At 35.6% G+C, this 23,360-nt stretch overlaps 1 protein-coding gene and 1 long non-coding RNA gene across 4 annotated transcripts in view; both read right to left on the reverse strand.

Moving 5' to 3' along the window:
• Positions 1 to 135: 135 nt before the first annotated feature.
• Positions 136 to 23,360, reverse strand: part of ECHDC1 (ethylmalonyl-CoA decarboxylase 1) — a 58,876-nt gene continuing 35,651 nt past the window's right edge. Inside the window, 2 exon segments of one of the 3 annotated variants that reach the window (NM_001133414.1) lie at positions 136 to 483; positions 666 to 1,698. In NM_001133414.1, coding sequence (NP_001126886.1) covers positions 1,290 to 1,698 — 409 coding nt within the window. In that variant the 3' untranslated portion in view covers positions 136 to 483; positions 666 to 1,289. 3 annotated transcript variants of the gene reach the window in all.
• LOC134761556 (uncharacterized) lies at positions 6,382 to 23,051 on the reverse strand. Its single transcript, XR_010140340.1, has 2 exons — positions 9,958 to 23,051; positions 6,382 to 9,229 (listed from the first exon to the last, which is right to left on the reverse strand). It is a non-coding gene; the product is annotated as an uncharacterized LOC134761556 (long non-coding RNA).

Below are 23,360 nucleotides of genomic sequence, written 5' to 3' on the forward strand. Positions count from 1 at the left end.
AACTAAAGCCTATGAGACTTAAATTCCTCAAATAGCATATACCATCAATATTTTATATTTTCCTTACTATATTCATTAGTAGTCTAACACTCTGGATTAAATGGCAGACTTAACAGTGTTAGCAGACATGAATTCACTTTACACAAAATCCACTTTTATTTGGTAGTTTTTACATCTATGGCCAAATAGTATTGGATTGACACAGTAATCTAGAGTTTACCTCTGAAAAAAAGTAACGTTGAGTCTAACCATATTTTCCTAACTCAACAGTAGGATCATGATGATAAGACAAATGCAAGTTATTTTTACCATGATTCTCAAATGTGAATTGAGTGTTACAGTAGCAAATACTTTTGACCTCTTATGATGAGTCAGAACTAGAACTTAATTCTTTGACTTTCACATTTTTTGAAAAGTGTATTGCTGGGATGATTATAAAAATTTCATGTTGTGCATTTTTATTACATTTACTTTTGAAAGATAGTTATAAAAGGTTAGTTGTTTTTCAGGAAAAAAAATCTGATGTAAAAATGCAAATTTATGTTGCAGGATGCTTCATGAGTCCCTTCGAGTGGTTAAAACTACATCAACAGTAGTTTATTACTAGTTGGAAATTCCAGGGCACACAAATGAATGTCCAATTGTAGAATCAGTTGACTTTCCATGTCATGGCTACCACTGTTTGGTAGATAATTTACAATAGAAAACTAATTATTGAAAAGATCAAATAAAGTTCCAAATTTGTAGTGGGTAGTGAGGTACATCTTTTTTTAAATGAAGGGCCATTTCCCATGAATTTTACTCCGGCTGTTTGGAGCAGAAGAAAATGATTGATCATAACCTTTCTTGTTTTCTTGTTCCCTGATACCTCCCCATTTTTGTTCTTTAGCAGCAACACTCATTCAGTTATTTTGGTAAATTATTTCCAGGTAAGACAGAACAAAAATTTTATGAAAAGTAACACCAGGAATAGGTTTTGTATAGAAGCTCTCCTTTTAAACACTGCTCTTTGGTTATAAGCTAAGAATTATTATTGGAATTGACAGCAATAATTTTTAAGCCAAAAGTGTATATTTTAGCTAAATGTTCCAGATTACGCAGTAAACACCCAAGTGAGTAATTGGCAAGAAATGAGGTGAATGAGTTCAGATATTCAAACGATTAAAAGTAAGTCTGCATATTAATAGTAGCCTTCAAAGTAATTCTGATGTTCATATTTAATATCATTTAACATTTATACATATTAGTCACTGGAGCTTTACTTGGAGTACATCCACACGAAAAACCAATTATTTATTAAATTTTCCTTTCTTAGCAATAGCCTCTAAATTTGCAGGCCCACCCCAAACTGTTCCTAAAAGATCTCTTTCGTTCTGTAATGCTTCCTCCAAATATAGCTCTCTGCCTGAACAAACAGATTTTTTCAAAGCTCTAATTACTTCCGGTGGCCCTTGGATGAATTGCTTTAGCCATTCTTGTGCCTCTTCTAGAGATTTAGTTTCATCTGAAGACTGCAAGACCTCTTCAACCATTCCTATGTTTAGAGCATTTTTTGAATCCAGTTTAAGGGCCCCACTCAACACTTTGAGAGCTTGTCTACTTCCAATTATTTCAACTAGCCGGGTGGTGCCACCCCAGCTTGGTATTATGCCCATCTCTTTGTGGACGAATCTGATCTTACTCTCTGGAGTCATTAACCTGTAAGAGAAAAAAGAAGAAAAGCTTAATTGTAACTCTCTCTGTATGCTCTAATCATAAAGTACTACCCATTCATGATCTGATGTGAACTCTCCATAGATCTTTATAGGTAGATATATTAAAAACAATGTTTGAAAAATATGGCTGTTTCATCTAGAATTTAATTTACTAATAGTATTTAAAACTTCCCTTTGAAAACAGTATCATTTTTTTGTTGTGCTTGTTTACCCTTTGCAAACAAGAACCTTCTGTTTCTAAAAGCCCAAAGTTGATCTTTCTTAAGTGAGTGGTGACCTAATGAGAGGATGTGCATCAAGTGAAAGTATGGGAGTAGGAAATGTTAGGTGCATACTAAGAAAAACAAACCAAAAAGCATAGTAAGTTAAGGTTCTCAAAAGTCCTTAGGGGGGAAAAATGCTTTTTAAATACAGCATCTATTCAGCCAGTATTTACTAAGAACTACCAGTGCCAGGTGGTGGTTTAGGTGCTGAGACTACAGGAATGACCAAAATAAAATCCTTGTGCTCAGGAGCTTGTTTTCAGTTTGGAGAGAAAGGCACTAAACCATATAAAGTCAGTGGCAATGAGTGCTTTATAGCAAAAAGAGAAAAAGAAAATGAGGCAGGAGACTAATGAATTGAGGATATGTGTGTTGGGGGTGTGCTATTTTGGATGAAGAAGGACACAATATTTGAGCAGCTACCTGAGGAAATGAGCAATGCAAAAATCTGGGAAAAGATGTTCCAGGAAGAAGGAATTTCAAGTGCAAAAGTCTTGAAGTAGAGAACTGCTTAGTATCTCTGGGGACGAGTACAGTGTAACTGGAACATGGAGGATAAAATGAGAAGCATACTTACAGGCCTTAGTAAGGAGTTCGGATTTTATTTATTTTTTAAGTGTAAAGTTATTTAGAGGAGGTCAACCAAAGCATTAGCATCTGATATTTTAGAAGGGCTGCTGTAGTTGCCATGTGCATGAAGAACTTATTTAGCATTTCAAAGCTCTTATACCAGTTTTTTAAGGAACTGGCAATACAGCTATTGCAGAGCTAGGATTTAAACCCAGGCAGGTTGGCTTCAGTTATCTTCATGGTACACATAATAGCTAGACAAGGTGGAAGCAGGGATACCAGTAAGAAAGTTATTGATAGTGGCTTGGATTAGACTGATAGCAGTGAGTTTCCCTAACAGGTTCATTTTCCCCAATCATGGGATTTTTATGAATAGGATGATTAATAAGAAAGTATAACAATAAAGGGGAGTTAACAAAGAAATTGGTGGGCATAGCAAACGGCCTCACATTTGCCAGTTCAACAGACTGAGTAAAGCTACACGATTTAGAAAATGCTGCCCGTGCGTTTTATTTTGACTGCATGCTTCAAGAAGCTTTCACTTTCAAATTACTCATTACAAAAAAGAAGACCTTAAGTTGGTTTGGCTTTCCAACGTGTTAAATACTCAAATGCAGGTGATTTGGTTCTATTAGCACTAAGAACAAAAAACTCAGTCTTTGACCTGAGAGAATTCTGACAAATGCCCACATATTAACTCACTGGGAAACTTTCTCTTCACAGTTGTGAATTTCTACAAAGGAAAATATGCCTCCATTATGAACAATTGCTTCTAGAGGCAAATAGCTATGAAAAATGATAGTTTTCAAGAAATAATTTTAAAATTGGGAGGAAAAAAGAACAAGTCTTATAAAAATCTGAATTTATCACAATATTGTAAGAGGAGTACTGCCTTGTTAAACAGAAAACAATATCAAAAGGAATAGAAATTACAGAAATAATGTCTAATATTGTTAGGAATATTGTCAATATTGAACCGAATCCTATAAAGCTTTTTACATAATACATTAAATATGTAATTGTTCTGAATTGAATCCTAGAATTGGTTCAGAGCTGTGCCTATAACGGAGTAAAGGACTATGCCAGGAATAAATTCATTTAGAATCAGCTGAACATAAAAACTGGTTAAAGTCCTAGATGTTGGAATAATGTAGATGAGCTTATGACAACAAAAGTTATTACCTATTTAAGCACATTCATATTTGGAATTATTTGCTTCTAAAGAAAAATCATCATCTCTATGGTGATTTTTTTCCATTTGCCTTATTTTATAAGGTAAAGTGTGTCTTTTGGAATCATATTTTACAACTCCAACAAATCTTGAGGTTATCCTTGTAAAAATACCTTTTGTGATCAAAATCTAACATCCATTCTTTGCAAATTGTATAACTCGGGTGTGCTTGTGTACTGATATGCATTAAATATATATTAAATAAATATCACCAAAAAAATAATTGGTGACAAAAGAACACAAGTAGTTTCCTCTAATAAACAGAGCATTCAGATGGTAACCTTTACAGGACTCTTAACCTAAAAATGAAAGTTTAAATATACAATTTAAAATGCTGAAAAACCTAATTTAAGAAGGACATTATATTAACTACAAGATATATCCCAAAATAGTTTCCTGATAGACCCTACAGGATTATACACTAATTCTTTCTAGAGTTTAGGTGCAGTTACCTGGTAATATAATTATTGCAAGGGATAATCTATGTAGAGTAATGGAAGACTTAGCTCTTATAATTTTGAAGACGTATGACAGACTCAATTTATAAAACCATATTAAACTTGCTTATTTTGACAAGTAAAAGAATGATAAGTCTTCTGACTGTTTAATAGCATAATCATTGGCAATGTTTAAAATTTCCTCTGACATCCTGGGGCAAAGGAGATGAGATTAATCAAATGTGGATATATTTCTTGTTACTACTGTCTGGATGAAACAATGTTATAAGAAAGACTACTCATAACTGGGGAAGGAGTTTCACCTTTGACAGGTGATACAAAGTCAAGTGTTGATGATACCATGAAGGACTGTTCAGTGAGTTACTACTTTTTGATGAGTTAACTCTTAAGTTTCAGGTCTTTGAACAAATGTATTCAAGAACATTTAAAAAGAAATTACCAAATTTTACTAAAATAGGAAGTTTTTAGTGGAAAAGTTGCAAAAAACAGCCTTTTTGTAATGTTGATTATTAAAGCAAGGTACTTCTAGTAAATTCTGTGAAGGATGGAAATATAAATAATTGAATTGGAAGAGTGTACAGCTTTGATGTGAAGTGCATACACTCAGAAGCCAGACTGCTGGGCTTGAAATCCTAGGATGGCCACTAGACTGGCTACATATCACACATTGTAAAATACAGCAAAGGCAAAAGAAACGTGGTACAAAGAGGAGAAGAAGATTCATCTCTAGATCTTAGGAAGTTACTTAACATCTCTGCGTCTCTTGATAGATACTTTGAACATACGTATTCCACAATTCTTTTATAGATAAGAGTGTGTCTGTATGTTTTAAAACATCTGTGTGAAATTGCCTCAAACACATCTACAAGAGAATACAGTATTACCTACTTTTATTTGGAAATATAAAAGTTGTATATATTTTGTAGTCTGATACATAATAAACTCTATGTATACTAGCTTTTAATACTATTAAGTTGGTGGTATTGATAGGTCCATAAAAATAACAGTAGTGTTTCTGCTAGTGAAGTAGTATAAAGTTGTCCCCTGGACTAAAATCACATAATCTCTAAAATATTCAGAGTAAAAGAGCTATACTCAACACTGTATAACCAGCAAATACTCTCCTTCTTCGATGTTGGTTTTATAAATGGAGAGCACAGAAATATTCAATTTTTATATTGCCAAATAAAGTTAGAAATAATGCTGTATTCTACTACAGATATGGTTGAAGCAGAAGATTGCAAGCTGATCTTTTTTAAAAAACAGGTAAGACAGTTAACCCTCTAAGATTTCTTAGAACTGTCCAATACAAGTAACAAGATAAATATCTTGAAATTTTAAAGAAAACCATTGATGTTACAAAATTAACATGATGTTATACATTTAAAGTTTGGAATCACTGATTTAAATATAAAGAAGCTTTAGTGTAAGGCCAGAAACTGCTAGTCCTTTTACACTGATTGCATAAAGGGCCAAAGACAACAAAGTAAACTTGCTCGCATGGGGAAATATAGCATAGAAAATTATAGAATTAGCAACAGCATCTCTGACCACAAACAATACTTTAAAATTATGCCTTGAACATAAACTTACTTGTTCACACATATATTTTCCTGGCACCTTCTCCCTTTTGTTTTCTACCATCTATAACATCACAAAACAAACTATGGAAAAGAGAAAGAACCCAAAAATTCTCCCTATAATCTCACCTTTCTGATTTCCAAGTCTCAGATGATTGGCTTCATGAGTTTCCATTCATTATATGCAAACAGACTGCTTGAGTAAGAAGGTATATAGTCGAATGTGTGAAAACTTTTATTTGTTGTGTGGTTGTGAGGGGGGAGCAGATATAAAAATGTTTTGTGATATTGAAGTCTGATTTTAACATTTAGTAATCCTGGCATGATCAGAGGTAGATTTTCTTGATGTCACAGCTCTAAAGTAAGAACTTCCAAGTAATGTGGTAACTACAAAACAAAGCAACATAGGCAGTGTGACTGCTTCCTGAGGTGGACATCTCGTATTCAGAGTAAAGTTACTTCCAAATAAAAAATGGGATTTGTTATTTTTGAATTGGGGTGGGGGTGAGATTGTGTGTGTGCATGCATTTATTTGTGTGTGTGCAAGTGTGTGTAATATTGTACTTTAATTATGAAGCCAGTATTTTTTTTTTTTTGAGACAGAGTCTCACTGTGTTGCCCAGGCTGGAGTGTAGTGGTACGATCTCGGCTCACCGCAACCTCTGCCTCCTGGGTTCAAGTGATTCTCCTGCCTCAGCCTCCCAAGTAGCTGGGATTACAGGTGCCCACCACCACGCCTGGCTAATTTTTGTATTTTTAGTATAGACGAGGTTTCACCATGTTGGCCAGGCTGGTCTCGAACTCCTTGCATCAGGTGATCCACCCACTTCGGCCTCCCAAAGTGCAAAAGGCTACCTTGTAAGTTCCCTTGGGATAAGAATGTTTACAGCTCCCTTTCTTTATAATATACTTTGAACTAATGGGTAGCAGCTGGAAATGCTAATACCTTGGCTGAGGGTTATTTATATTCATGAAAACAGCATTAGAGATTGAAAACAAATCAGATAGGTAGGCTCTAAATTGGATAGTTGAGAATTTTATTTCACTAGGGAGATAAAGGAATAAAAATGTGCTTTTCATTTGGTGTATAAAAGCTCAATACCCCAAACGAGAAATGGGAAAAGAAAATGCAGAGAATTCATACACATATAAATCAACCAACATATGAAAATTTATGCATCACCAAAAATCTCTAAAAAGGCAAATAAAATTTAAATATAATTTTTGATTATCAAAATTATAAAAGATATCTTAAAAGATTATACTCATTGTAAGAAAGGATGCTCTCAAATAGACACTTACTTTCTGCTGGTGGTAATATAAATTGGTAGAATCTTTCCTAGAAGATAACGTGGCTATTATCAAAAGCCTTGAACACTGCATATCCTTTCATTAAGTATTTGTGCTACTTACATGATTTATTTTCAGGAAATAATCTGAAATGTGGATAAAGCCTTTTGCATAAGGTAATTATCACAGCATTAATCATTTTAGAGAAAAATTGGAAAGAACAGACCAACAGAAAATCTCTCAACAGACCTAACTGCAAGTGGAAATCTAGTACATGATCAGGTGTCACCTCAAATCACTGGAACACAGAAGGCTTTCTAAAACAAATAGTGTTGGGACAAATTGCCATTTGGAAAAAAGATGAAATAAGATCCATTACTCACAGCATACATGAAAATAAGCTCAAAATGGATTAGATATATAAATGTAAAACACAAAACCATTCAAGTACTAGAAGAAACACACATGAACTTTTCTGTAACCTTGATATATGGAAAGGCTTTTAAACTACCACTCGAAATCCAGATGCAACTTTTAAAAAGATTGATAGATATGACTACTTTTGTGTGTGTGTGTCTGTTTTTTTTTTAGATGGAGTCTTACTCCATTGCCCAGGCTGGAGTGCAGTGGCACGATCCTGGCTCACTGCAACCTCCGCCTCCCAGGTTCAAGTGACTCTCCTGCCCCAGCCTCCAGAGTAGCTGCGACTACACGTGCGCCACCACACCCGGCTAAATTTTTTTATATTTTTAGTAGAGACAGGGTTTCACCATATTGGCCAGGCTGGTCTCAAACTCCTGATCTCGTGATCTCCCTGCCTCAGCCTCCCAAAGTGGACCATGTTTTTTTAAAAAGGCTTGCGTGGAAAAAAAGAATAAAAACAAAAAACAAGCAAAGTCAAAAAACAAGCTGAGCAAATATATGCAAAACATTTCACAGATAATGACATTATCCCTAATACTTGAAGAACTTTAAAAAATTGGAGGAAAAAACCAAATATCCTGTTGAGAAATAAGCAAAATATAAATAAATAATTCACCAAAAAAATTTTTTTAATGCTCCTTAAGACATATGAAACTATAATCAACTGCACTTTAATAGAAATGGGCTGTGCGCAGTGGCTCATGCCTGCAATCTCAGCACTTTGGGAGGCTGTGGATCACTTGAGCTCACAAGTTTGAGACCAGCTTGGGCAACATGACGAAACTCCGTCTTTACAAAAAATATAAAAATTAGCCAAGTGTGGTGGTGCACGCCTGTAGTCCCAGTTACTCCGGAGGCTGAGGTGAGAGGATGACTTGAGTCCTAGAGGCGGAAGTTGCAGTGAACAGTGATCGTACCACTATATACCCCAGCCTAGGTTAGACAGAGCAAGACCTTGCCTCAAAAAGAAAAAAAAGAAAAAAGAAAAGAAAGAAATGCATATTAAAACTATGCTGAAATATTGTTCCTTACCCATGAAATTGGCAAATTCAAAAGCTTAATAGTAGGCTCTGTTGACAAGGCTAAGTGAAATAGACTAGAGGAAATGCAAGACTTGTCTATCTCTTATGGAAGAAAATTTGGCAATAATAAATATTCATTAGCTCATTAATATTTATTTAACTTTTGGTTCAGCAATCCTATTTCTAGTGTTTATCCTTAAGATATGCCATTAGTATTACTAAAAAATATAGTTATTCACTACAACATTTTAACATATTCAAGACATAAAATAAGGCTGGAAATGGGAAAAAATTTAAACTGAATGCAAAAACTAAAGCAAGGTATTTTCAAATGAAATCACATTGAGGGAGAAGAAAAGGAAAAATCAAGCAGACAGCTAAGGCTAGTCCTTGGAGAAATAGCCTGAAAAATCACAGCTACAGGCACAAACAGAACAGCCTGGGGAAAAACTAAACTGCAACTACACTAATAAGAAAGCAAGGCCCAACAGAGAAGCCTTTTTTCCTTTGTGTGATTAGCGGGCTTCCAGGAAAAAGGTTCCTCCCCTTTTCAGGCATATACATGGTAGGCTCTGTGGGAACTTGCACAGGAATGGGGGTGGGCTTACCTGAAACAGATCTGCAGTTACACAAACAAGAGAAGCTTCACTTTGTGCTTACCCAAGACATACCCACAGCTGCAGAGATAAGGAGAATTACACAAATAGCTACAGAGATGAAGGGAGTTTCTTATAAAAGCTTTTGGATTCAACTGTAAAAACAGCAACCCACTTGGGCCCCCTCTCCACTACAAAGAGCTTTCTTCTTTCACTTATTAAACTTTGACTCCAACCTCCCCCTTGTGTCCACGCTCCTTAATTTTCTTGATTGTGAGACAAGGAACTCAGATAACACCTCAGACAACAAGACCATTCACCCAAGACCATTTCAACATCAAAGAAGGAAAAACAACAAAAACAACAGTGAACTAATGTAAGTAACTTTTGGACACAGTACAATACTTTATTTACCCTTAGTCTGGGTGAAAAAAATATATGATACACAAAGATAAAACACAATAGCAAAATGTTAAAAATTGTTGGACCTGAATGAATGGCACAGGGAAATTATTTGTATTACTCTCATGCCTTTTCTGCAAGTTTGTAATTATTTCAAAATTAAAAATCAAAAAATACAATTCCAGTTTCTCTCTCACACCAAATTCAATAGCAAAATATTAAATATTAGACATATAAAAATGTGTACATGCTTTTTTTTTTGCCAAAAGTTGATGCTAAAAGCCAAGCATCTGAGTTTGTCATTTTCTATTTTCTAAGGTAGTTTTGAGAGATTTTTCTCTATTTTTGCATGTTTTTAGAATAACTGGAATTAGAAAGTAGAATCAAGGAATGAGTGTTTTAAGTACCTCCTGAAGCACATTCTGGAATCTTGATCTTGAAACCAAGCTAACCATCCATACTACAGGTATAATTATGTTTAAAATAATGTCTGTATCAGAGAATCCTTTATAAATTAGGTATACAGTTATGCACTGAATAACAACATTTCAGCCAGCAGTGGACTGTATGACAATGGTCCCATAAGATTATAATGGGGCTGAAAAATTTCTATAGCCTGGTGACATCATTGCCATTGTAATGTCATAGAACAATGCTTTACTCACATTTTTGTGGTGATGCTGTTAAAAACAAACTTACTGCACTGCTACCTGTACAGAAGTATAGCACGTACAATTATGTACATTACATAATACTTGATAATAATAAATGACCATGTTAATGGTTTCGGGTATTTACTGTACCATACTTTTTCTTTTTTTGAGAAGGGGTCTCACTCTGTCCCCCAGACTGGAGTGCAGTGGTGCCATAATGGCTCAATGCAGCCTTGACCTCCTGGCCTCAAGCGATCCTCCTGCCTCATCCTCCCCCAGTAATGGGACTACAGGCGTGTGCCACCATGGCTGGCTATTTTTTTTATTTTTTGTGTCTCACTATGTTGCCCAGGCTGATCTCCAACTCCTGAGCTCAAGCAATCCTCCTGCCTTGGCCTTCCAAAATGCTGGGATTGCAGGCATAAGCCACCACACCTGACCTATACTTTTTATGTTATTTAAGAGTGTTATTTTACTTTTATATGTAGAAAATTAAATGTAAAATAGCCTCAGGCAGGTCCTTCAGGAGGAATTCCAGAAGACAGCATTATCATCATAGGAGATCAGAGCTCCATGCATGTTACTGCCCCTGAAGATGTTCCAGTGGGGTAAGATGTGGAAGGGTAGGACAATGATATATGTGGAAGGGTAGGACAATGATATGGATGATCCTGACTCTATGTAGGCCTAGACTAATGTGTGTGTTTGTCTTAGCTTTTAATAAAAACAAAACAAACAAAAAAAACAAACTTTTAAAAAAGATGAATACAATAAAAATAGAAAAAGCTTATAGAATAAGGATATAAAAAAAGAAAATACTTTTGTACAGCTGTAAAATGTGTTTGTGTTTTATATGAAGTGCTATTACAAAAGAATAAAAAAGTTTTTTAAAATTAAAAAGCTTATATAGTATACAAGTTACAGTTAATGCTGTCTTCTGGAATTTCTTCTGAAGGACCTGCCTGAGGCTGTTTACATTTAATTTTTTATATATAAAAGTAAAAGGAGTACATTCTAAGTGTACAGTAATGTCCTAGGCCTTCACAATCACTTGCCACTCACTCACTTACCCAGAGCGACTTTCAGTCCTGCAAGCTCCATTCACCATAAATACCCTATATGAGCGTTCAGTTTTTTATCTTTTATACGGTATTTTTACTGTACCTTTTCATTTAGACACACAAATACTTACCATTGTGTTACAACTGCCTATAGTATTCAATACAGTAACAGGCTTTACAGGTTTGTAGCCTAGGAGCAATAAGCTATACCATACAGCAGAGGTATGTAGTAAGCTGCGCCCTAGATGGTATCACTAGGTTTGTTTAACTACATACTATGATGTCTGCACAACAACAAAATCATCTAATGACACATTTGTCATAATGTGTTCCTATCATTAAGCAATACATGACTGTATGTGGGTACTATTACTGTTTTCTAAAAAGTATCTAAGCAAGCATTTAAAAAAATAAAAATACAGTTTACAAAATTAACTTAGAGTAACAAAATTATCACTTTTCACTGGCAATCAAATAGAAATATAAAAGTTAGCAACAAATCTGACAGTTAAATTCCCTATGCCAAGCCCATACGTGGTAGGTAGATTGGCCCTGAAGAGATAACCTAATCCCTGGCAACTGTGCATGTGTTACCATACATGGCAAAAGAGACTGCAGATGTAACTAAAGTTAAATCCTTAAAATAGGAAAATTATCCTGGATTATCTGAGTGGACCCAATCTAATCATGAGAACACTTAAAAGCAGAGAAATTTTTCTAGCTGTAGTCAGAGAAATGCAGCATAAGGATAAATAAGAGAGATTCAAAGTATGAGAGGAACTTGACTCACCACTGCTGGAGGAGCCACATGGAAAGCATGAGAAGGAATTCAGAAAGCCTCTAGGAGCAAAGACTCGTCCCCGATCTGGCAGCAAGGAAACAGGGACTTCAGTCCTTCAAGTGCGTGTAACCAAATTCTACCAGTTGGAACCTGAATGAGCCCGGGAGTGAATCCTCCCTTAGAGTCTTCAGAGCCCACTCTAACTGACACTTATATTTTGGTCTCATGAGACAAGGTTTAGAAAAACCAGCTGAGCCCAGCTGGACTTCAGACCTATACATCTGTGAGATAATAATGTGCTGTTTTAAGCCACAAAATTTGTGGTAGTTTGTTATAGCAGCAATAGAAAACTACTACATGTATTAGCATTTTCTTAATTTATATTTCATTCTAAATATCTTTAATTTGTCAAGGTGCATTAAAAAATGAGAGGCTATATTACTGCATATCTAGCTTTTCATTTCCTCACATTAATTTTGTCACTAAAATGGAAACATAATGCTTGACTAGATTCTGACCATTGAGAAATGCCAATTTTTAATTCATGTTAGTCTTTTGCTTTTAAAAATGTTTTTTAAAAGCCATTTTCTCTTGGAATATTTTACATGAAAAGTATGACTCAAGTGAGGGTCTATCTATGCAAAGTAGAACTGAGTGTTTCTGACATACGTATACATTACATCTATTACCAGCTGGTGCTCACAGGGTTTTGCAGGAAGGGGACAGTGTTAGAATGCTACATGAGTTCATTTCTTTTATATATTCATATTAAGTGTATCTCCATCTGCTGAAGTACTTCCATTGGCATGGATGAAAATGTCAGTTGAGTGAATTCCAGGCAATTCTCCAAGGTAAGAAAGTTAAACAAGCGAAAAGGGCCAACACAAATAAAGAAGGAACTTATCTTTTTAGCAAATGCTATGAAAGCTTTCGGTGTTTTTTTAGAACAAGCAGACATTCTTAGGAAATAATTAAAACAATCTGTCATAGAAAGTAACTGATGAGGTACTGATAAAATTAAGGGGAAAAAATCAGCTAGAGGAACTTGTACTGATTTATCACTTCCTGGAAACTGGGGCTAGTAATGTAATTCATTCAGTATGCAATCCTCTCTATTAGCCTCTAACATTTAAGAACTATAGTTGCTTTTGGTATGTGGGTTTTAAAAGGGCTGAGTAGCCTAGGACAGTGCTTGTCAAATTTCTCTGGTCAAGGATCAATTTCTTCTTCATTTTTAAAAAAAACTTTCTAATCGATTGCAGACCAATAATTTTGTAAACTATAACAAAAACCTATTACTAGAAAAATGAAACAAAAACCCAAGACACAAGGTTTGTGAATGGCTGTGCCTAGCACATGTGGGTGCTAAAATACGTTTAACAGACACCACTTTCAGAAAAGCTGGTTCAAAAATGAGTACGTTTTCATCAGAAGCTTTTCAACAAAAGCACCTGGTATATCCAGATACTGAGAGTAGGCAGTACCCTCAGACATCCTGTAACAAATAAAATTAAATATTTAATGAAGCTCTAGGATGCATTACATTTTCTTCAATTAGAGAATGATAGCTAGGCAATTTAGCAGTATTAAAGGATTAAATAATCTCTGATTATTTTTCCTGGTATTGTGCTTTTTTGTCCTAAACCCTAACTACACTTAAACATAGATGAGAAATCAATATGAAGATTGGTACAAAAGTCTAATAAAGGTGAACACCAGAATCTATGTTAGAGGGTTTTCACTTGTTCCAAATAACATCTAAAAAGTCTTAATTTTCATTTCCTTTTACATAGAGGATTTTTCAGTGTAATAATGCACACTTGCATGTAGCTTCTTTTTTTTTCTCTCTTTTTGAGACAGAGTCTCACTCTTGTTGCCTAGGTTGGAGTGCAGTGGCGCGATCTCAGCTCACTGCAACCTCCGCCTCCCGGGTTCAAGTGATTCTCCTGCCTCAGTCTCCTGAATAGCTGGAATTACAGGAGCCCACCACCATGCCCGGCTAATTTTTGTATTTTTAGTAGAGACAGGTTTTCACCAAGTTGGCCAGGCTGGTCTCGAACTCCTGACCTCAGGTGATCCACCCACCTTGATCTCCCGAAGTGCTGGGATTACAGGCCTGACCCACCGTGCCCAGCCTTAAAATTCTTTTAATTATATACTTAGACGTACATTTTATATTTATATATGTGTTGAAATTATATATTTCATAACTACCTGTATTTCAGTGTAAAATGAGGAATGCATTTAATACTTTCACACATAGAGCATTTCCTATTTAGTCTCATATCAAGCATAAAGCCAATGACTGCTTCCTCCTCACAGAATAAAATGTAATAACAGCAACATTCTAATGCAATCTGCACTGATGACAGCAGAGGGCATTGTCATATAAAATAACTTTTTTTATTGTGCATAAAAATTTTGTGCATTATTGAACACTAGTTTTCAAGAGGCTAGGATTTCTGTAAACTGTCTTATATACCAAAAAAACTGGAAAATCTCAATTTGTGTGAGCATGAAGTGACATATTTTAACTGATGAATTGAAACCTGAGTCATAAATTATAAAAAAGAAAAATATAAAATTTACTGTTTTTCATAAGTTAGCATACTGAAGCTTTTCTCATTCTATTTCTACTACTATATGATGCCATTTATATGAAGTCAAAAAATAAAAAATATATTTATTATAGAATATTTAGCTTATAAAACTATAAAGGAAAACAAGAAAGTAATTACCATAAAATTCAGGGTAAAAGCCAAGTTGTGAATACAACAGGAAAGTTCTTGAAGGAAATTCAAAGTGCTAATCCAGTGAACACATGAATAATAAGGAAGCGAAACAGCCTTATTGCCGATATGAAGAAAGTTTTAGTGGTCTGGATAGAAGACCAAACCAGCCACAGCATTTCCTTAAGCCAAAGGCTAATCCAGAACAAGGCTCTAACTCTCTTCAACACTACAAAGGCTGAGAGAGGTAAGGAAGCTGCAGAAGAAGTTTGACGCCAGCAGAGGTTGGTTTATGAGGTTTAAGGAAAGAAGTCATCTCCATAATATAAAGGTGCAAAGTGAAGCAGTAAGGGGTAATGCAGAAGCTGCAGCAAGTGATCCTGAAGATCTAGCTAGGGTTATTGATGAAGGTGGCTACACTAGATAACAGATTTTTACTGTAATATTAATGATCATTTGGCAGTATTCCCTGTGAGGCAGTGGTGACAGTGGCCATGGGGCGACACTCCTCTACCTTTGGAAAGGTCTACGTCTTGTGGTCTGAGTTACAGCTCAGGCAAGTCAGAACACCAGCTAGACTTCTAAAGTTTTTGACTCTAGTGTCAGGCTCCCAGACAGCACCTCTGGACTTGTCCAGAGTCTAGTGGAAATCACCACTCTGCAGGGAAGAACACAGGCCTGGCTGGCTTTGCCACTTGCTGATTGCAGAGTCCTAGTCCCTCAAGTGAACATAGGCGGTATACAGGGGGTGGTTATGGAAGGCCTTGGGCAAGACTCAGTGCTGTGCTAGCTTCAGATGTGACCCAGCACAGTCCTAGTGGCGGTGGCCATAGGGTTACTTGGTTCACTCCACCCTCAGCTCCACGGGACTCAGCAGAGAGAGAGAGAGAGAGAGAGAGATTTCATTTGTTTGGGAGAAAGTAAAGGAAGAGAACAAGAGTCTCTGCCTGGTAATCCAGAGAATTCTTCCGGATCTTCTCCAAGACCATCAAGGCAGTATCTCCACAAGTCTGCAAGAACCACAGCATTACGGGGCTTCGGGTGCCCTCTAAAGCAGATACAGCTTAGATCACAACACCTACGTCCTTCTGAATATCTAGAAAGCCTTCCCAAGAAGGACCACTACGAATAAGCTCAGACTGTGAAGATTATAATAAATACCTAATTCTTCAATGCCCAGATACCAAAGAACATCTACAAGTACCAAGGCCGCCTAGGAAAACATGTACCCACCAAATGAACTAAACAAGGCACCACAGACCAATACTGGAAAAAGAGATACGTGACTTTTCAGACAGAGAATTCAAAGTAGCTGTTTTGAGAAAACTCAAAGAAATTCAAGATAACACAGAGAAGGAATTCAGAATCCTATCAGATAAATTTAAGAACAAGATTGAAATAAAAAGAACCAAGCAGAAATTCTAGAGCTGAAAAATGCAACTGGCATACTATTGAAGAATGCATCAGAGTCTTTTTATGGCAGAACTGATCTAGCAGAAGAATTAGTGAGCTTGAAGACAGGCTATTTGAAAATATAGTCAGAGAAGACAAAAGAAGAAAGATAAAAAAGCATCCCTACAGGATATAGAAAATAGTCTCAAAAGGGCAAATCTAAGAGTTATTGGCCTTAAAGAAGAAGTAGAGCAAGAGACAGGGTTAGAAAGTTTATTCAAAGGAATAACAACAAAGAGCTTCTAACACCTAGAGATAGATATCAATATCCAAGTACAAGAAGGTTATAGAGCAGCAAAGCAGATTGAACCCAAACAAAAGTACCTCAAAGCATTTAATAAACTTCCAAAGGTCAAGGATAAAAACATGGTCTGTAATAAAGAAAGGATCCTAAAAGCAGCAAGAGAAAAGAAACAACACACAATTAAGCTCCAATATGTCTGGAAGAAGACTTTTCAGTGAAAACCTTACAGGCCAGGAGAGAATGGTACAACATATTGCAAGTGCTGAAGGAAAAATCATTTTATGCTAGAATAGTATATTCTGCAAAAATATCTTCAAACATGAAAGAGAAATAAAGACTTCCAGACAAACAAAACCTGAGGGATTTCATCAACACCAGACCTGTCCTACAAGAAATATTAAAGGGAGCACTCTAATCAGAAAGAAAATGATGTCAATGAGCAATAAGAAATCATCTGAAGGTAAAAAACTCACTGATAATAGTAAGCAGACAGAAAAACACAGAATATTAGAACACTGAAACTGTGTCTTAAGTAGAAAGACCAAATGATGAACCAATCAAAAATAATAACTACAACTTTTCATGACATAGACAGTATACAGCAAAAAATTAAAAAGCCAGAGGATAAAGTTAAGGCATAAAGTTTTTATTATTTTCTTTTTGCATGTTTGTTTGTTTATCCAAACAATGTTCAGTTGTTATCAGCTTAAAATAATGGGTGATAAGATAGTATTTGCAAGCCTAATAAGATGCAGTATTCGCAAGCCAAAAAACGTAAAAGATACACAAAACAATTAAAAGCAAGAAGCTAAATCAAATCACTGAGAACATCATCATCACAAAAAGGAAGAAGAAAAGAAAGAGAAGACCACAAAACAACCCAAAAAACAAATAAAATGGCAGGAGTAAGTCCTTACCTACCAATAATAATATTGAATGTACATGGACTAAACTCTCCAATCAAAAGACACAGACTGGTTGATGGATTAAAAAAAAAAAAAAGACCAAATGATCTGTTGCATACCAGAAACACATTTCACCTATAAAGACACACAAAGACTGAAAATAAAGGAATGGAAAAAGATATTCCATGCCAATGAAAACAAAAAGAAAACGTGAGTATCTATATTTATTTCAGACAAAATAGATTTCAAGACAAAAATTGTAAGAAGAGATGAAGAAAGTCACTATATAATGATAAATGGGTCAATTAAGCAAGAGGATATGACAATTTTTATGCCACCCATCACTGGAGCACCCAGATATATACAGGAAACATTATTAGAGCTAAAGTGAGAGATAGGCCCCAATACAATAATAGCTAGAGACTTCAACACCCCACGTTCAGCATTTGATACAGTTTGGATTTGTGTCCTCACCCAAATCTCATGTAGAATTGTAATCCCTAATGTTGTAGGAGGAGGTGATTAGATCATGGGGGCAGCCTTCCCCCTTGGTGTTCTTGTGATAGTGAATGAGTTCTCATGAGATCTTGTTTAAAAGTGTGTAGTACCCTCCCCCTTTTCTCTCTTTCTCCTGCTCCAGCCATGTAGGACGTGCCTGCTTCCCCTTCATCTTCTGCCATGATTGTACGTTTCCTGAGGATTCCCCAGCCATGCTTCCTGTACAGCCTGTGGGACTGTGAGCCAATTAAACCTCTCTTCTTTATAAATTACCCAGTCTCAGGTAGTTCTTTATAGCAATGCAAGAATGGACTAATACAGCACTGGACAGATCTTAGAGACAAAAAATCAACAAAGAAACATCAGACTTAATCTGCACTATAGAAACAAATGTACCTAATAGATATCTACGCAATATTTCATCCAAGAGCTGGAGAATACACATTCTTTTCCTCAGCACATGGATCATTTTTAAAAGTAGACCGTATGTTTGGTCAAAAAACAAATCTTAAAATATTCAAAAAATTAAAATAATAAACATCTTCTGTGATCACAATGGAAACTACAAATCAATAACAAGAGGAATTTTGGAAACTACACAAATACATGGAAATTAGACAATATGCTCCTGAATGGCCAATGGGTCAATTAAAAAATTAAGAAGGAAACTGAAAATTCTCTTAGAACAAATTATAATGAAGTACAACATACCAAAACCTATGGGATACAGCAAAAGCAGTACTAACAGGGAGTTTATAGCTATAAGTGCCTACATCAAAAAACAAGAAAAATTTTAAATAACCTAATAATGCATCTTAAAGAACTAGAAAAGCAAGAGCAAGCCAAACCCAAAATTAGTAGAAGAAAAGAAATACTAAAGATCAGAGCAGAAATAAATGAAATCTAAATTTAAAAAATATTGGCTGGGCATGGTGGCTCATGCCTGTAATCCCAACACTTTGGGAGACCAAGGCGGGCGGATCACGAGGTCAGAAGTTTGAGACCAGCCTGACCAACATGGTGAAAGCCCATTTCTACTAAAAATACAAAAATTAGCTGGGCATGGTGGCATGCACCTGTAATCCCAGCTACTCAGGAGGCTGAGGCAGGAGAAACACTTGAACCTAGGAGGTGGAGGAGGTTGCAGTGAGCTGAGATTACACCACTGCACTCCAGCCTGGGTGACAGAGTGAGACTCTGTCTCAAAAAAAAAAAAAAAAAAAAGACAAAATAATACAAAAGAGCAATGAAACAAAAAGTTGTTTTTTTTTTGAAAAGCTAAACAAAATTGACAAATCTTTAGCCAGACTAACAAAGAAAAAAAGAAGAGAAATTCCAAATAAATAAAACCAGACATGAAAAAGGAGACATTACAACTGATACTGCAGAAATTCAAGGATTATTAGTGGCTACGATGAGCAACTACATGTCAATAAATTGGGAAATCTAGAAGAAATAGACAAATTCCTAGACACATACAACCTACCAAGATTGAATAGGAAGAAATTCAAAACCTGAACAGACCAATAACTAGTAAGGAGATTGAAGATGTAATAAAAAGTCTCCCAGTAAAGAAAAGCCCAGGATGCAATGGCTTCATTGCTAAATTCTGCCAAACATTTAAAGAAGAACTAATCGCAATCCTACTCAAACTATTCTGATATTCTGAAAAATAGAGGAGGGGATACTTCCGAACTCATTCTCTGAGGCAAGTATTACCCTGATACCAAACCAGATAAAGACACATCAAAAAAAGAAAACTATACGCCAATATCTCCAATGAATATTGGTGCAAAAATCATCAACAAAATACTAGCAAACTGAATTCAACAATATATTAAAAAGATCATTCAACATGACCAAGTGAAATTTATCTCTGGGATGCAAGGATGGTTCAACATACACAAATCAGTCAATGTGAAACATCATACCAACAGAATGAAGGACAAAAGCTATATAATAATCTGGATTCATGCTGAAAAAGCATTTGATAAAATTCAATATCCCTTCATGATAAAAAAACTACCAAGAAACTAGGTATAGAAGGAACATACATCAACATAATAAAGGCTATATATGACAGACCTTCAGTTAGTATCATACTGAATGGGGAAAAGGTAAAAGCTTTCTCTCTAAGATCTACAACACAACAAGGATGCCTACGTTCACAACTGTTATTCAACATAGTACTGGAAGTCCTAGCTAGAGCAATCAGACAAGAAAAAGATATAAAGGGCATCCAAATTGGAAAGGAAGAAATCAAATTATCCTTGTTTGTAGATTATACAATCTATGTCTGGAAAAAGCCTAAAGTTGCAAAATAAAAAATCAACATACAAAAATCAGTAGCTTTTCTATATGTAAACAGTGAACAATTTGAAAAAGAAATCAAAACAGTAATCCCATTTACAATAGCCACCCATAAAATTAAATACCTAGGAATTAACCAAGGAAGTGAAACATGTCTATATAAAACACCAATGAAAGAAATTGAAGTGGACGTTAAAAATGAAAAGATATTCCATGTTCATGGATTGGAAGAATCAACATTGTTAAAATGTCCATTCTACCCAAAGCAATCTAGATATTCAGTGTAATTCCCATCAAAATACCAATGACATTCTTCACATAAATAGAAAAAAAGATCCTAAACTTTATATGTAACCACAAAAAACACAGAATAGCCAAAACTATCCTCAGCACAAAGAACAGCCCTGGAGGAATCACATTACCTGACTTCAAATTTTACCACAGAGCTACAAAAACCAAAATAGCATAAAAACAGACAACCAATGAAACAGAATAGAGAACGCAGAAACAAATCTACACATATACAGGCAACTCATTTTCAACAAAGGTACCAAGAACATACACTGGAGAAAACACAGTCTCTTCAATAAATGATGCTGGGAAAACTGGATATTTATATGCAGAAGAATGAAATTAGACCCCTATCTATCACCATATACAAAAATCAAATCAAAATAAAGACAAAAAAAAACCCAGAAAACAAACAACAAAACACACACACACACACACACACACACACACACACACACAGGAAAAAATAGATTAAAGACAAATTTAAGACCTCAAACTCTGGAACTACTACCAGAAAACACTGGGGAAAATCTTAGGGTCACTGTACTTGGCAAAAATTTATTGAGCAATATTCCACAAACCCTTTCTCACACTGCTATTAAGAACTACTTGACATTGGGTAATTTATGAAGAAAAGAGGTTTAGTTGACTCATAGTTCCACAGATTGTATGGGAAGCATGGCTGGGGAGGCCTCCAGAAACTTACAATCATGGCAGAAGGCGAAGTGGAAGCAGGCATATCTTCACATGACAGAGCAGGAGAGAAAGAGCGAAAGGAGAAGTGCTACACACTTTTAAACCACCAGTTCTTGTGAGAACTTACTCACTTATCATGAGAACAGCAAGGGGGAAGTCTGCCCCCATGATTCAATCACCTCCCACCAGATCCCTCCTCCAAAATTGAGGATTACAATTCAACATGAGATTTGGGTGGTGACACAGAGCCAAACCATATCAACAACTGAATTCATGGAGAGAGAGAGTAAAAAGATAATTACCAGAGTCTGGGAAAGGTAGTGTGGAGTTGGCAGGGAGATGAGGATAGTTAATTGGTACAAAAAAATAAAAGAATGAATAAGTTCTATTGGACAGAACAGGGTGACTATAGTCAATAATACAATAGTAACTTAATTATACATTTAAAAATAACTAAAAGAGTATAATTGGATTATTTGTAACACAAAGGGTAAATGCTTGAGGGGATGGAAACACCATTTTCCATAATGTGATTATTACATATTGCATGCCTGTAGCCAAACATCTCATATACCCCATAAATATATACATCTACTATATACTCATGAAAGTTAAAAATTAAAAAAAAGTTGTTTTCAACCCTCATGGTTGGCTTTCAACCCTCATGAAGATTTAAGGAGTTCAAGACTTCAATGGAGGAAGTAACTGCAGATGTGATGGAAGTAGCAAGACAAGTGGAATTAGAAGTAGAGCCTGAAGATGTAACCAAATTGCTATAATCTCATGATAAAACCTGACTAGATGAGGAGTGGCTTCTTATGGATGAATAAAATATGTGGTTTCTCAAGATGGAATTTAATTTTGGTGAAGATGCTGTGAACACTGTTGAAATGACAATAAAGGATTTAGAATATTACATAAATTTATATTTGATAAATCAATGGCAGAAAGAAGTTCTACTATGGGTAAAATGCTATCAAACGGCACTGCATGCTACACAGAAATCTTTTGTGAAACAGTCAATCGGTTAACAAACTTCATTGTTGTCCTAGTTTAAGAAATTGTCACATCCACCTCAATCATCAGGAAGCATCACTCTGATCAGTTAGCAGCCATCAAAATTAAGGCAAGATTCCTCACCAGATTACATCTTGGTGAAGGCTCAGATGATTGGTAGCATTTCTCAGCAATAAATTACCTTTTAATTAAGATAGATGCATTGTTTTTTCAAACATAATGCTATTGCATACTTAACAGACTACAGTATAGTGTACACATAACTTTTATACACACTGGGAAACCAAAAAGTTCGTGTGACTTGCTTTATTGTGATATTAACTTTATAGGGGTGGTCTGGAGGAAACCAAACCCGTGATATCTCTGAACTATGCCTGTATCAAGATGGCAGATTTAAACCCAATTATATCCATACAACACTATGTATATGGAACAAACACTCCAATTAAAAGGCAGAAACTGTCATTCTGAATAAAAAAGCAAAACCATAGTATATGTTGTCTACTAGAATCTACTTTGAACAAGGCAGCCAAGTTAAAAATGAAAGGACAGAAAAAGACACACCACAGAAATGTTAACCACAAGAAAACCAGGGGCCAGGCATGGTGGCTCACGCCTGTAATCCCAGCACTTTGGGAGGCAGAGGCAGGCCCTGGATCATGAGGTCAGGAGTTCGAGACCAACCTGGCCAACATGGTGAAACCCCATCTCTACTAAAAGTACAAAAATTAACCAGGCGTGGTGGCAGGTGCCTATAATCGCAGCTACTAGGAGGCTGAGGCAGGAGAATTGCTTGAACCCGGGAGGTGGAGGTTGCAGTGAGCTGAGATCATGCCACTGCACTCTAGCCTGAGCGACAGAGGCTCTGTCTCAAAAAAAAAAAAAAAAAAAAAAAAGAAAGAAAGAAAGAAAACTGGGATGGCTATATTTATATCAGAAAAAAAACAGATCTTCACTGAATCCTGGACCAGAAAAAAAAAAAAATTAGTATGATAAATGAAAAAAACTGAATGAGGTCTATAGATTAATTACAAGTATTGTATCAATGTTAATTTCCCAGTTGTGTAACTGCACTGTGGCTCTATATGATACTAACATTTGGGGAAACTGATTGAAAGGTATATGGGAGTTATATGTATGATTTTGTCAAGTTTTTCATAAGTGTATATAGTT

This window comes from Pongo abelii, chromosome 5, assembly GCF_028885655.2.
Source record: "Pongo abelii isolate AG06213 chromosome 5, NHGRI_mPonAbe1-v2.0_pri, whole genome shotgun sequence".
Lineage (NCBI taxonomy): Eukaryota > Metazoa > Chordata > Mammalia > Primates > Hominidae > Pongo > Pongo abelii.